This window comes from Aedes albopictus, chromosome 3, assembly GCF_035046485.1.
Source record: "Aedes albopictus strain Foshan chromosome 3, AalbF5, whole genome shotgun sequence".
In the NCBI taxonomy this organism is placed as follows: domain Eukaryota; kingdom Metazoa; phylum Arthropoda; class Insecta; order Diptera; family Culicidae; genus Aedes; species Aedes albopictus.
The window spans coordinates 18588690-18604749 of NC_085138.1; the positions used below are offsets into that span (position 1 = coordinate 18588690).

Genomic DNA, 16060 nt, shown 5'->3' on the forward strand with positions numbered 1-16060 from the left:
AAACCGAACTAAGCGCCAAAAACTTTATTCCGAGATAATTTAGCTTAAAGTTCAACCACTCACAAATAAACAACAGCTAAGATTATTTGAAACTTTTCCACACACATGTAACTTACAAGCCTTTATTAATCATCAGAGACGAAGAATACATGTAAATTATTTGAAATCGTTGATATAATTACATTTAATTTTTCAGTACTTCGCACTCAGTTCACTCTGGCTGAACAAAAACATTGGAATATGGTTTATAGTTCAGTGTGGCTGACTGTGTTTCTTTGTTTCATAGAAAACCATTCGGATTGTGAAAAAAAAAACTCAATCTTTCATCGTCTATGAAGTTGAAATCTATATCACTCACAATTCTTTACATGAATCAGAGAGGACGCGAATATTATGGTAGCATGGAGGTTTCAAAATAGTTTGAAATATGAACGGTCCCAGCTCCTAGCTCAGCCCTTCCACCTATGATTTTTAAAAGGCGGTGCATGTGCGTGCAGGCACAGTGCAAGAGTGATTATGTAAAATGATGTCCTTGCATGTCCTGAGGTCCTGAGATGTGAAAATGGAGCAATTTGTGTACTTCAAATTTATACTGATCGAAGAAAACCATGAAAATGATCTGCCAGAGTGAACTAAGACAAAAAAAAATCGAAAATATTAAAGAGATTCGAACTTGGGTCCTTTAAGTGATAACCAAGCACGTTACTTCTAGGTCATTTTACTTAGCTGAAGGTCAGTCGTTAAGTCTGAATCAAGTTCTAAACATTCTTCTCCAGCATGGTTTTCGTGAAAACGTCATTTTTCGATCAGCCAAAGTGAACCAAGTGTTTGATTTTTTTCAAGCTTTATTATTCTTATTAGCCTTGTTGTTCAATGACGGCTTCTGTGTTAAATTATCAGTATGAGGTGTGTCGACATAACGCAGGTATTTAAAACCAGTTGATTTTTGTATCGTTGAGAATAAATTGGTTCTAAAATGCAGTGGATTTGGTTCGGTCTGGCTGAAAGTGATTTGGAAAAATGGCGATCAGCACCATCGATACATAATTGTATCCTCCAACATCCGTATTTCTAATAACGTGTTCAATTCTCCCACAGATACTTACTATGAGTCGGTTGGAAGTTAGAAATATGACGGCGATGAGCATAACTTGAAATGTTCTTCATCTGGACCAACACTAAAACATTTCGCTGATTCTATGGAATGGTTTACAGTTCACTCTGGTTGGATGTAATTTCATTTTTTGTATGCTCTGCCAAACAGAAATTTTGAATTTACTCCACGAAGAGCTGTCAGAATTACTGCATTTTTACATGGTAGAAAGATCATCAATTTCTTCATCCAATGGTACAGAAAACTCAATTTTTCAAAAAATGGTCTTTGGTTCGGTTTAGCAGAACCACGACCAATTGACCTTGCATGAGCCACCGGATGTTTGCTTCAGGTGTCTGGAACCAGGACATAAGTCATAGAACTGTAAAGGCCCTGACAGGAGCAAGCTGTGCATGTGATGTGGCGCCGAAGGCCATAAGGCACAAGGCTACACGAGTTCACCCACGTGTTTGATTTGTTCCGGGAAATCGTGAATAACAGGCATCGAACGGGTTGCCCATGGTTCCCGGCCATTAAAAATGCTGTAATGAACAAATCACAGTGCAGGTAACGCAGCTGAACCTGAACCACTTTGACGCGGCTCAGCAACTGCTTTGTTAGGCGGTTTCTGAGTGTAGAACGGATATCGCCATCATAGCGGACCCATACCGAGTACCCGCCGGCAACGGCAATTGAGTCGCAAATGGGTCCAGAAAAATGGCGGCGATATGGACGACGAGTAAATACCTCGTCCAGGAATTGGTATCTACTACCTCTATGAGGACTTTGTGGTCGCCAAAGTAAACGGGGTTTTCTTCTGTAGCTGTTATGTAGCTGTGGTGGCCGATCGAGCAGTTCTCGCAGATGCTGGACTGTATGATGACCGTGCTAATAGGGCGAAGGCCGGTGACTTCAATGCCTGGGCCGTGGAATGGGGAAACATCTTTGTGAACCAGCAGGGTCAGATCCTGCTAGAGACACTGGTCATGCTATGTAAATGTCGACCTGGCTAATGTCGGTACCAAGAGTGCCCGTAGTCGGAACGGTGCGGAGTCGATTATTGATGTTACTTTTTGTAGTCCTGGCCTAACAATTAGTTCGAACTGGAGAGTAGACGATGGCTACACTCACAATGATCACCTGGCGGTTCGCTACTGTATCGACTACAATAGAGGAAGAGGCGGCTATGCCAAGACCAAACCATCTAAGGTAGAAGACACCACACTTCGAAAAAGGGTTATTTAGGGAGGCGCAGCCGTGAGCGAAACCTACTTGGTTTAAGCGGTGACGAGCTGGTAGCGGTGCTCTCGCGTTCGTGCAATGCGACCATGTCTAGGCAAATCCACCCTAGAAATGGGAGACCACCGGCCTACTGGTGGACTCAAGCGATTATGAACCTGCGCCACTTTTAGGCGGCGGATGCAGCGATCGCGAACTGAGGATAAGCGAAACGAACGGCAGGTGGTGTTCTCCGCTGCTAAAGTCGCGCTGAAGACCGAGATAAGGACAGGCAAATAGGCCTACTTTGAGGGTCTCTGTCAGAGTGCCAATGCGAATCCGTGGTGTGATGCCTATAGGATCGTGATGGCCAAGACGAGAGGTGTAATGGCTCCTACAGAGCAATTTCCCGAGATTTTCGAGGAACTTTTTCCGTGTCATGATCCTAGTCCTTCGCCTCCTTTCGTAGGACAGTCGGAAACTGGGGCTGGCGATGAGGAGAGGATCACCGATGTGGAACCTGGCCATACATGTAGCTATTGCAGAGGCTCCCGAGGTGTTCAGATCTGCTTGCAGAAATGCCTGGACGAGGAAGTTTTCACAGATGTTTGGAAGCGGCGACAGAGCCTGGTTCTATTGCCAAAGGCGCGGAAACCCGTCGGCATATAGACTAATATGCTTGATCGACACGGTGGAGAAGGTGCTCATCCTCAATAGAATATTGAGGCACACCGAGGGTGGAAATGGTCTCTCTAGAACCCAGTTCGGCAGGCTACGTAGCTAACCTTGAGGTAGCGATGTGCACTAGCCCCTCTCTGAAACATTTGCCTTCTTGGTGGGTCTGGAGATACGAAGGGTTTGGCGACCATGAAAATGTTGTTTAGTGGGTCAAGGAAAGAGTAGATGTTCTTGATGTTCAAAATTCCAGGATATTTTGGAGTACCCCAAAAATATCTAAACATGTCTGCCACACTGTGTTAGGTTAGCTCGGTTGGCGGTTTATTGATTTCTTCGGTTCCTCCTGGAAATCTTAAACGATGATTTTCCATACAGTTACGTTGTGTTGTTGCTGTTGAAATTAATTTATCTGCGAGAACTAAGCTCCGGATTCATTCGCTCCGATCACGACGACTTCATTCATTCGAACTCTTCGCTCGCGCGCGCTCTCTAGAAGCGCTTGGTTCGCAATGTCTGCCATCGCAACTCGAGCGAACCCACCGAGCGCCGCACCGTGCCAGACCGGAGTGAACCGTGCACTGGACCGGATCGTCTTTGGCCAGTGTCCCGTGTGTCGTTGTTGTGTCCGTGTGTGGTTTCGAAACTTTTGCGTGAGTGCGATCAGTTCGAGGGGAAATCCGCGAATCGACTATTGATTGTCCACGTCGAGCAAGCAAGGGGACGGTGATTAACTGTTGCAGGAATTCCACGGGGTTGCTGATCCTCCGCGGCGTTCGCGATCGCGGCCGTAATCGGCTGACGTATACACATCTCTAGTGGTCTTCTACGGTGGTTCGCTTCGGGGAGGAAAACATTGTGCAGCCGGGGCGAGGGGCGACGTGCTTAGCGAGCACCGAGGTAGAGTGAAACTTGTTTTGCGCACAACTCCGCGCGAATGACGGAGAGAGGCATTTACCTGTGCTTACGAATCATCAAACGAAAGAGGAAGTGAACGAAGAAAAATCGCTGTCGAGCGAGAGTGAAAGTGATTTCAGTGAAAAGAGGAAAGGTCATCTCCCTGTCTTGGGACGACGACGACGACGGCGGCGGTTGTTGGTCGTGGTTGGGAACCGAAACCGGAGAAGAAGAATGTGAATGCCCGGGTGGAATTTTATATGCTAGGCCAGGAGGGAAATTGCTTTGAAAAGTGCAATTATTGGGCAACAGGTGTGATCTGCTCGCTCGCCGCGCGCTGCAGTGTGGGAAAAGGAGAATGTGTTGCATCGCTCCGGTGGTGCATCGGTCGGTCGGTCGGTTGGTCTGTCGCGGTGTTGCATGTTAGGTAACGGATGCTGGAATTGGCATGGTGACGTGAGCAATTTGGGCTGGTGATTGAACGCAGTGACACAACGCAATGTGCGAAAGCGTAATGATGGGCATGATTTGTCCACTGATAAGTGTTTTCAGTGAATGCTGTTATGGTGGCCGTTACAGAATAACTGATTCAGCAAGTTCATGGTATATTACTATAGGGAGTTAACCACTATAGCAGCGATACAGTTTGTATAAAAAACAAGATTTCCGATTCAAAATTGATTTTCATAGCGGCAATGTTCATGGCGTAGAATCGCTGCCCAAGTGGTATTTCTTAAGTATCGTCTTAGAAAACTCTGGAATTATTAGAAAGTTGTATTGAATCTTTGAAAAAATACTGGCAATTCTAGAATCGGAGATACAGGTCTCCAAGTTAAACCACTTTGTGGATATGTAGATTGACCAGTAATTCTTTTATTCTTATCGGTAATGTATCTTCGTTGGGGGCATACTTAGACGCCAATTCAGGGGGAGGGGATACATGGTTTACACCACCTCCTCTCCCAATATTTGATGATGTTTTTTTTCTTTTCAAAGAATCATAAAAATTCTTTGAAAAGAAAAAATGCTTATGCCCTCCAATATTTTAACCTGGTTGAGGGTGACATTAAGTCCGAGCGCCGAAATTTGTGGCTTCGTGGTCGTGCGTTTAGTGTCACCAAGGGCTCTACCCCATTTGGCATAATGCGGTTTGGCATAACAGCATTTGGCATAACGGCCATTTGGCATGATGCCACTTGGCATAATACGAATAACAGCCTTCTTGGTAAGAATGTGCATAATCTTTGCTAAGCCAAATGGCTTTTATGCTTCCTTCAAAGAGCAAATAGCAAATAGAAGCATTAAACGTGTCTGTGTCTTTTAAATTTTTTTTTCCTCCCCTGTTGGGGAAATTAAGCCACTGCGTCCAATAGGCTGAACTTTTGTGGCATAAATCAAATTGGATCAAAACATTAGATCTCTGAAATATATCATCATATAAGCCTGTATCCGTAATAATCGGGACACTAACTTTCACGTTAATTGAAGGTAATTGAAAATCATTAACCCTTTGGAGCCGGAGGGGTCATATATGACTCCAACAAAGAAACGGCTGTATAAATTCACCCATTCGGTAAAACAGAATACTGTCTTTGGCAAAGTTGTTGCAAATTGAGTCCTCTATTAGGGAAAAATGGAAATATTTGTATTTGGGACTTCATTCAAAACCTAGATCATCCTGAGCACCATGAAATTTGGAAAAACGAAATAATTGACATAGGTACCAGTTGTTCTAAAAGCTGAACTTGGATGTGGGTTACGTTTATATGTATTCATTTAGCCTTCGTTAAGAATATCAAAAGGTGTTTTATATTCTGGGATGTTCTAGGTGTTCCAAAATGTCCTAGAGTAAGCCTTTCAAATCTACAAGAATACTTTTATGTATTGTGCATTGCATGAAAAGCACAATTATGGCGACTATTTTCTAGGGCCTTCAACGATGGACCAAATTCAACAGCAGTGCAAATACCACGTGCAGTCGCAGAAGTCACCACATCATCCGGCCATGTGGCGACCTTTTTTAACAATTATCAGAGAGCGCTATGATTGACAATTTGAAAACATGTCTGTTTTCTTAGCATTAGCATTAGCATTAGCATTTAGCAAGTCGCACAAATTCGTAGGTGGTACAGCCCTGGATCGCTGTTATGAGGGTTGCATCTTTCCTGTCCGTTATCAAAGCACAAAGATTTGGGACTAATCTCTGACTCTTAGACAAGATTGACGCAATCCTCCAACGGTCGAGTGCTGTCCTGGCCACGTCCTTGCGACAGCTGAGGGATGGGGAAGGAAGATTAGTTGGACACCTATGAAAGTACATAGAAACCTCTACATTCTTTCAGGCCGTCACGGGAATTTGGATGTTAGTGAAAGGGTAAAGTTCAAAGGAAAAGTTTGGTCAACGTTCAGGTGCACGCAATATTTTTGGTTGATGCCTGGTTCCTTTCCTAATTCCTTGTTGGGTGTTCGATTCCAAATCTGAAATAAAAAGTAAAATTATAGATTTTTAAATGATGATAGGCTTACAACAGTAACATAATTACAAATTATGTACCTGAATCCTCCTGAAAGAGGTGGTTTATTAACAATGAAAAACATAACATGTAAAAGAAAAAAAAAGTAGAGCAAATTGTGATCTTGGATTTGTTCTGCATTTAAATTAACAAAGCTAAGAAAATACAAGATCAAAATTTGTTATGGTAGATCTTACGCCGTAACGCACCATTATAAGGTGATCTACCCACGTTACGGGACTGAAAACATGTCTGTTTTCTTAGGCGAATATCTCGCGCGTATCTTTTACTGCGGGTAAAAGTAGTCGCTATAATAGATTTTATTTTGATTCGTATAATATTTTCGCCACAAATAATAGCATTGCATAACCTACTGGGATCCGTGAAGCTCTTGACATATACAATGTCATTTATAGACACTACAGGGATATTCCAGGTCAGTCAAACTACCTTGGAGTTCAGAACTTCAGGTCTACACTCGTAACAGTAACTATATCTGTTATACTGAGTAAGGTTGCATAATGAACCGCAGTTACTGAAGCAACCTGAAGTGTACTATCTTATTATAAACCTTTGGGACATTCAAGGTCGTCCAAACTGCCCTATAAAGAAGTCCTTCAAATCAACAAGAATAATTTTATGTGTTTTAGCTATAAATAATAGCATTGCATAATCTGCTGGGATTCGTAAAGCTATATAAAACTCCAATGACATTTAGAGACAGCGTAGGAATATTCCAGGTCAGCCAAACTATCTTTGAGTTCAGAACTTCATTGTCCATATTCGCATAGTCGACGTAAGCGCCATTGTAGTTTTCAACACACATTTGCAATTTTGACAATGAACAATATGAAATTCAAGATTTTTTCCACGTTATCATCTAACTAACGGTTGAATCTTGCACTCCACTTTAAAATTGGTCAGAAATATGAACATGCGTTAGATATTAGCTTGTGTATGCTGACTTTGGTTACGTCGACTATGCGAACATGGGCAGTTCAGGTCTACACTCGTAACAGCAGTCATCTTCTTCTTCTTCTTTATGGCTCTACGTCCCCACTAGGACTTGGCCTGCCTTGCTTCAACTTAGTGTTCTTTGAGCACTCCCACAGTTATTAATTGAAGGGCTTTCTTTGCCTGCCATTGCATGAATTTGTATATTGTGAGGCTAGCACAATGATACACTATGCCCAGGGAGTCGAGAAAATTTTCCCGACCGGAACGGGAATCGAATCCGCCGTCTCCAGATTGGCGATCCATAGCCCTAACCACTAGGCTAACTGGAGACCCCAACAGCAGCCATATCTGATATATTGAGTAACGTTGCATATTTAACTGTAGTCATTGGACCAATCTGAAGTCTACTTGATATTATTATGAACCTTTGGGACATTCAGATGTCCTATAATGAAATCCTTCAAGTCTACAAGAATAATGTTATGTGTTTTCGCCATAAATAATATCATTGCTTAATCTGCTGGGATCCGTATAGCTATAGAAAACTCCAATGGCATTTAGAGACAGTATAGGAATATTCCAGGTCAGTCAAACTATCTTTGAGTTTAGAACTTCAGGTCTACACTCGTAACAGCAGCCATATCTGGGCACGGTAAAGGCTGGGTATGCTGCGCAATTCAGATCCCATTGTGATCCACTAGCGTCTGCCCAGCAACTCCTATCCCTATCTCCTCGCGGTACCGGCGATTGATTGCATAATCAATCGCGGTTTCCTTGACCAACCTAAAGTCTACTTGATATTTCTATGAACCTTTGGGACATTAAGGGTCGTCCAAACTGTCCTGAAGTTTAGTTCTTGACAGTAATAGTAGTTGTTCTCACAATGAACTGTAACATTAAACATCCAATTGTAATCTGTAATGCCTCTGGCATTTCATGAGTCATTCCAAGATAGTTGTGAGATATTCCAGATCAACCAAACTACTGCGGAGGCTATGGTCTTCAGGTCTTACTTGTGATAAGGCAGCGTCCATTTATAACCTAACGCTAAAATCGGCATTTTTCGACAAACCATAGCTTTGTATAATGCGTTACATCCGTAGACATTAGGATCTAAACTCAACAACAGTTTGGGTGACCTAGGATATCCAGAACAAAATGTTCTGCATGATATTCTACCCTTTTTATACTGATGAGCACCAAAACCACAGAAATACAGGTATTCTTCGATATAACGTACCCTCGATATAGCGAATTCGATATAACGTACATTTTGCTTCGATATAACGTACAACATTGAAATTTTTATTTTTTTTTCCCCAGGAATAACCCTCAGATTAACTTCGAAATCACTTACACCGTGTCCAATAAATTCTCATACAAAATACAAATTTAGAAAATATCATTTTATTTCACATATGTGATTCATATTTTTAAAATGAATACATGTATTGAAAGGCCACATAATACTGATTAAATAAAGCATACGGATTAGAATAACTTTATTTTCTATTTGTTTTTATAAGCCTAGCAGTACGCTTCCGTTTTATGAAATTCGTTTTCTCCGGCACGCAAGAAAAATGTTCGAAAAGTTTTTCATTCTACGGTAGCGAAATCGAGTCCATAAGGATAAATTTTTAATTTGTATCCCAAGTTATATACTAAATGGATATACTAAGGCTAAAAAAACACAGTTTTAATTATGATATGGTAAGAAATTTGCAAGTAAGCTCAACTTGGGTTGATTTTTATGAAAATAACCCTTATATCAAAGATAAATATCTTAAAACGTAAATTTTGGACAAAATTTACCACAATAGGAATACAAGCATGTTTTATAAGTGAGAATGGTGTGAATCAACCAGATAAGATGCACCCATGCGCCTTTAACATAACTAATCTCATTAAAACAGGAAAATGGACATTTTTGTTTAATTCACGTTATATTTTGTACAAAATAAAACGGCTTCGTACTTTACCAATACAGGATCTCATATTTTTTCTCTTCTGCTCATAGTTGCTACTAGCAATGGGGAGAACGTGAACCTAATTTGTTTTAACTTAAAATCACTACTCGTTAAAATACGACCAAATACCAATGAAATGGCGTGCGTGCCAGCTGATTTGGACTTACGACACATAAGCGATCAGCAGAGAAGGATAAAGGATAGTTAGTTCCAAAACATATGCTGTATTTTGTGTGTGTTAGTTGACCTTTCAATAAATAAATTTACTTTGAAAATTCTAATTACAGATGCGAAATGAATTGAATTTGATTTTGTATGAGAACTTATTGGACACGGTGTATATCAATGCTGTGTTGCAGCATTAGCCTTGTTCCCCAAAATTAGCGCAATTTGGGGAAATTTTTTGTGTACGTTATATCTAAGCACAAAAAATGAAATAAGGTACACCGGGGCAAGTTGAAACGGGTGGGGCAAGATGAAACAGCGGGTTAACATGATGTTTTCTAATGATGATAAACAGTTCAATCGCCATAACACATAGTTTTTGATTCAAACCATCTTTTAGCGAAGGCTAAATTTCCAAATTGTATTGAAATCTATTTTAAAACTTCGTGTTTCATCTTGACCCACCCGTTTCAACTTGTCCCGGTGTACCTTAGGTTTTTCGTGAAAACTCATGTTTTTCATTATTGGTTTTGTTAATTTCACCGAAATCATTATTTCGGGTTCATTTCACGTCGAATACATCGACACTAACATAGAAATTTTTTTTTTCTGCTTCGATATAACGTACACTTCGATATAACGTACAAAGAGAATTTTTTGTACGTTAGAGTACCTGTACGTAGAAAAACTCTATAATATCGCTTGGAAAAAAATCCGGCTTCAAATGGTTAAAGGCGTTTCAAGATGTTTCACAAAGTTTCTAGGGAGTTAGAATGGTTTCAAGGGGAGTTCAGAGGTGGTTTAAGATATTTCAAGGGGTTTCAGGTGGTTTCAAAATTATTTCAAGAAGGTCTCAGGGATGTTTTAGAGGAGTTTCAAGACGTTTCAAGTTGCTTCAAGACATTTAAGGGTGTTTCTGGGGGTTTCTTGTGGGTTTTAAGGATCTTACAAGAGTTTCAAAGAAATTTAAAGGGGATTTCTGAGAGTTTTCCAGGCGCTTCAGGGGTTTTGTGAGAGGTTTAAGTTGCTTTCAGTGGAGTTTCAAGGGGTTTTCAAAACAATTGAGGGGCCAAGATGCCATTTTGTCGCATATCAAAAAATTCTTCAGATTTCAAGCTTCGGGGAACTTTGTTAGTTTTTTTTTAATTACAATAAATCCGTGAAAATTGGATCGATTTTGCAACTCCATACATTTTGCATGGGATGAAAAATTGGTGAAAAACATTTACTCAAAAGTGGGTTTGTGTCACTTGCACCTCTTTGCTTCCCCAATTTCGAGGCGTATCAGAGGATTTTAGGAGGTGGTTTGGAAAAGGTTTCTGGAGGTTTCAGGATGCTTTCGAGAAGGTCTCAGGGAAGTTTCAGAGATGTTTCGAGGCGTTTCAAGTAAGGCAAAGACGTTTCGGGGCTTCAGGGCAGTGCTGCTCAGCACTTTGCGCATTCAACCAACAAAATTTCTTAGAACTTTTTGAAAACCACTTTAATTACAGTTTTGTATTCAAACTGATGCTCAAGGCTAATAGTACAAGGTTACTAAACTGAAATTAGTTTCGTAATTTGACGAATTTCGGCAAAAATGAGTGCACGCTTAGAAAAAGTTACTCTAAAATGAGCAAGATGATTCACACAAAACTGAGCTAACATGGAACAGGTCGAAAAATGAGTAAATTGCATTTTCAACGATAGAGCTGGCCCAAGTGCAAAAATTCAAAAAGTTTAAATCGTATAATATGCTTGACCAAGGATGGAAGAAAATCACTTCTAGTGACAAATGATACAGGATACGAGCAATTCAAGATTGCTTTTGCTCTTGCAGTAGGATGATGCCGACACCCTCGCCCCGTACTTGAATCATGGGATCACAAGCAATCAAAGCATCTGATGCACGCTTTATCATGGGATCACACGTTATCGGATCATGTTACAAGTCGCGATAAATTATATTCATTACGATTTGAACCACTTATGAACCAATAAACTGAATTCATGATTAGAAACAATACAATCATTGGCATATCTTGATATTAAAGCAAAAAGAATGCACAAAAAGTGAATGATTTTCGGTATTTATCATTTCAACTTCATGATAGCGATCGCATCATGGCCGCACATGCCCCGCTATTCAATTTTCGCGGAGCGTGGTTTGTTATAATGCTTGACGACAAGGTTCTATCGTTGTTGCTATGATCGCGCGATGCGCTTCAACCGCGACACATTCGGGATCTTATCATGATCACTAGATTTCCATCCTTGTGCTTGACATCATTTAGAATATTATACGGCTTGAACTGGTGAGATTTTCGCACTTGGGCCGATAATCGATAACTAATTGATGAGGCGTCCGATTTACATGTGGTCTTCGGCAAAGTGGTAGCTGATAGAGTAGCCTAAGAGTACCAAGGGTCAACTAACTCTCTAGGGTACGGCGGAAATACTACGGTCAATTGAATGATAACATCCTTTTCCCATAGTAATTTCCATACAAACTTTGAAGGGCTTGTGCGCTCTCAATTTTCAACTAAATTAGCTCATTTTTTTGGGAGAAAGCTTAGAATCTGGTTATGAATCGAATAAGCGGTGTGGAGCAAAAACGGGTTTTTGAATCACGCTAATACGCATCTATATAATCTTTTAACATTGAACGAGAATTACTCAATTTCGATTTCAAATAAGATTTACAGAAACTGTTCAACGTTTGGCTAGTACCTATATGATTAACGAATGATCCTTTTCTGGACGGGAGCGCTGAAATCGAACACTGGCGTGTTTTCCATTTCGGCTAAATGGGCCTTGAGTTAAATTATATTTTTATCAAAATTCTTCCAGCATCAGAAACGTTACCATCAGAACGTTAGTTAGTCATATCTTTTCGAAACCTCGTCTCACTACCAACAAAACTTGCATCTGTTAATCATCGATCATGGCATTAGTTTCCGAAAAATGCAATTCTACTCAACCTAAAATTGCCACGTCTACCTGCATAATTCTCTAGCCCAGCGATACCGACTGTCACCGTAGCTCGGAACAGACGTAATCCGTAGCTCCTGTGTTATTATCGAGCAGACAGGCATACCTGTTGTCCAGCCGTTTGTCCCAAAAATAACCATAAAACCAATGATGCAGCGTTGCGTGATACTATTTGTGAAAACCTAGTTTAAAACCAAATCGATCGGTGGCATTTTTACGCAGGTACAACCGACAACAGACGATTCGCCGTAGTCAAATCAACCCGCTGCCTAAAGCCGTGCGTACGTGCGTGGAAAAAGTTCAGCCGAATGTGAAATTTCAAACAATGTGTATAATAGTGTGTACCCACCACAATGGTTTAATGATGGAGAAGAGAGAGTTTTAACAGCAGCTACGGCAAAAAATAAAAGAAACCAAAATTCGAATAAATCCGTGTTGTGCGATTTTTTTCGTTGGTAACTTTTAAGTATACCACGCAATCGTAAAAGTGCATATCTTTCCGCGGCTGACTGACTGCTGGTGGAGAAGAATCAAACTTGGGAAGCCACTTTTGTAACCGTGGAATCATGAGTGACTAAATCAAATTTGATCGTCGTGCGAATTATGGATGGCTTTCGGAGTGGGAATGTGATTACGATTGCGAATGGAATAATGAAGTCATCATCGGTATTCAAAATGGGTTGATCGGTTCTACGGAAGAGAAAAATAAAATGTTCCAAAACTGCCATCACCGTAAGTGCCTGAAGCTATGTACAGTGTATCAATAAATTGTCCGGACAGACTTTTTACAAGAAAATGTATGCGGGTTCAAACGCCTATAAAGTGCTCTGGAAAACACCAGTTGGGGTTTAAGTCGGCCATTGGTTTCTGTGGAGTTACTACTAAATTTCGCCAATCCTATATATTGACTCCATAAAAAGTATTATTACAAAAATCCATCTCTAGAAAGTTTTGCATTACCTTGAATATGTCTTAGTTCTGGTGAACTTCAAAGTCGTTGTCTTCAATCAAGTTAACGCTTTTGATCTCCTGAGCATCTTTACCGAACACGTCGTCTTTGTTAGATCGCCAGGAATACAAGATATCCGAGGGGATGCTGTAGTTTTTGAAATGATGATTTATTATTTCAATACTTTCTTTTCGGTCCAATATTATGACAAAAGGTAGTATGATAATAGCGATATTTCATAAACATTCACAGTAAACATTTTCCGGTGAAAAGCTCATGTGCGGACAATTTTTCGATACACTGTGCAGCTCGTTCCGGTCCGACATGCGTCACACTAAACGGAAGATCCGTGGAAGATCAGTTTCTGGTGCATCGCTGCACGCTTCTCTCTTGTGTGTCTGCTTTGCTAGCGGTGGCGGCGGCGCAATTGCGTGCTTGATTGATTGGTAGTTTCTTGAGAGCATCATCACCGCATCATTACAAATAACTGACTATCGTCGATCGATCGATCGATTGGCTTCTAGAGAAGGAAGCACTCGCGTTACCAGAACAGAAAACGGCAAGAATCAAGAAAATTGGAAATTAATACCCAACGAAGGATAGACAAATTAGCAACGTCGGTCTCGACGGTTTGTCGGTCGATCCGGTCGGCACTCAACGGTACACAACCAGGAAGAAGAACGAAAACACCACTCACAACAGCAGAATGGACGACAATGAGAACTATTTGGAGGTAATTTGTCCTACTTATTATATATGGTGGTTTTGGGTTTCGTGCGGAATACACACAAACGACGCACGTGAGTTTCGGCTCATCGGCGCCTTCAAAGCCAGAAGGCTCAACGCATGCGACTGTTTGGTAATTTAGACTCTATAGGCGATTTAAAATTTTAGGCACATGGTCAGATGAATGTCAATGTTTCGTTTCAATGGTGACCCAATTCACCAGTGTTCCACAACTGATCGGTTTATTAATTTACCAGTGCATTCTTTCACGCGCGTTCCAGCCCAACCCAATTATACGCGCCGAATCGAAAACGAAAAGTTTCACTTTTATTTTTCCTTCTCTTTCTTCTAGTATCCAAAAATGAACTTTTCACAGTTCTCGTCGCCCTTTGGCGGTGCCCTGGCAGCGAATCAGTTCGCGGCGGCCAAATTCCCGCCAAATCTCGCCACGGCCAATGGGCAGGTATGTTATCATCGAAGATATTATAAATGAATAGACATAATGCATGAATACAGGCTATCTATTATTCTCTAAGATAAACAAACGTTATAATTTACGAAAACTCTGACGAATAACATATACGGGGGTGGCCAAAATGTTTGGGATAGGCAACTTATTTTCTCCCACAAAAAAGTTCAACATGCTGTAACTTTTCATAGAGTGCATAAAAAAATCTCAAATTTTGACTGTTTGTCAACCTATTATATGTGCATCATTGGTACAAATTTGGGCTCGATTGTTTAATCTTTCGCAAAGTTAGAACCGTTCGGGTAAAACACTATTTTTCAGACAACTCATTTTTGAGCTGTCATATCTCGGAAACCAGTGAACCGAATTGAATGAAATTTTGTATATATGTAAATGTAAATATGTAAATGCTTCACAAACTATTAAAACATAGGTACTTTTTCAACGTTGAAAAAAGTTATCATGGATTGACACTTTTTGAATTTTTCTCGAAAAAATTAAATTTTTTCACATCAATGTCAATAAATTTTAGAGATGATATCCAAAGATTTTCCACTTCTGTTCTCAAATTATCTCTAATCAGATATATTAGAGCCTATTTAGATTGAAGGAAGAACACATTTAATAATTTTTGTGTGGTATTGTAAATTTGACTTATTTTCCTCTATATGGGTAAAAATTTCAACCCGGTATAACTTAATTCGCCGTGAAAAAATATAACATTTTATAACGTTGTATTAAGTATCAATATATTGTTGATAAACGTTAAAAAATTTATTCAATTCGGTTCACTGGTTTCCGAGATATGACAGCTCAAAAATGAGTTGTCTAAAAAATAGTGTTTTACCCGAACGGTTCTAACTTCGCGAAATATTAATCAATCGAGCCTAAATTTGTACCAATGATGCACATATAATAGGTTGACAAACAGTCAAAATTTGAGATTTTTTATGCACTCTATGAAAAGTTACAGCATGTTGATTTTTTTTGTGGGAGAAAAAAAGTTGCCTATCCCAAACATTTTGGCCATCCCCTGTATGTATAGCTGTGTTCATTACAATAGCAGTTAATAAAACACGGACACGTTCAATGCTTTTCGCTCTTTGAAGGAAGCACGACACTAGACAACGGACTAGCATGCAACGCCCAGTGGCACAGCCAAAAACTGTTCCTGACAGCTGCGGCGGGAATCGAACCCGCGCTCCTCAGTTCGATGCGACTAAGAGCTTGGTGACACTAGCCACACGACCACGAAGCCGCGTCAGTTAAAACCGATTTCCATGCTAAATGACACACAAAATGTTGTTCTCCTATGAGCGATTCAGCTGAAAATTGGACAGCAAACTACAAATTGAACCTAACTTTGGAGAACTAAAGCACTTCCACAGTTATTAATTGAAGGGCTTGCTTAGCTTGTTTTTGCATGAATTTGTATATTGTGAGGTAAGCACAATGATATACTAT

General features: G+C 40.4%; 1 protein-coding gene across 11 annotated transcripts in view; it reads left to right on the forward strand.

Annotated features, from left to right (window-relative positions):
- LOC109418245 (zinc finger and BTB domain-containing protein 24) overlaps positions 1-16060 on the forward strand; it is a 91620-nt gene that overhangs the window by 47220 nt on the left and 28340 nt on the right. Inside the window, exons 1-4 of one of the 11 annotated variants that reach the window (XM_062842128.1) lie at positions 3382-4119; positions 12675-13184; positions 13654-14134; positions 14480-14590. The exons of 1 other annotated variant lie outside the window; for it this stretch is intronic. In XM_062842128.1, the coding sequence (XP_062698112.1) occupies positions 14108-14134; positions 14480-14590 (138 nt within the window). In that variant the 5' untranslated portion in view covers positions 3382-4119; positions 12675-13184; positions 13654-14107. Of the gene's footprint in view, positions 1-3381; positions 4120-12674; positions 13185-13653; positions 14135-14479; positions 14591-16060 lie in introns of those variants that run through there. 9 more of the 11 variants (XM_062842129.1, XM_062842134.1, XM_062842132.1 and 6 more) reach the window with 9 other exon arrangements.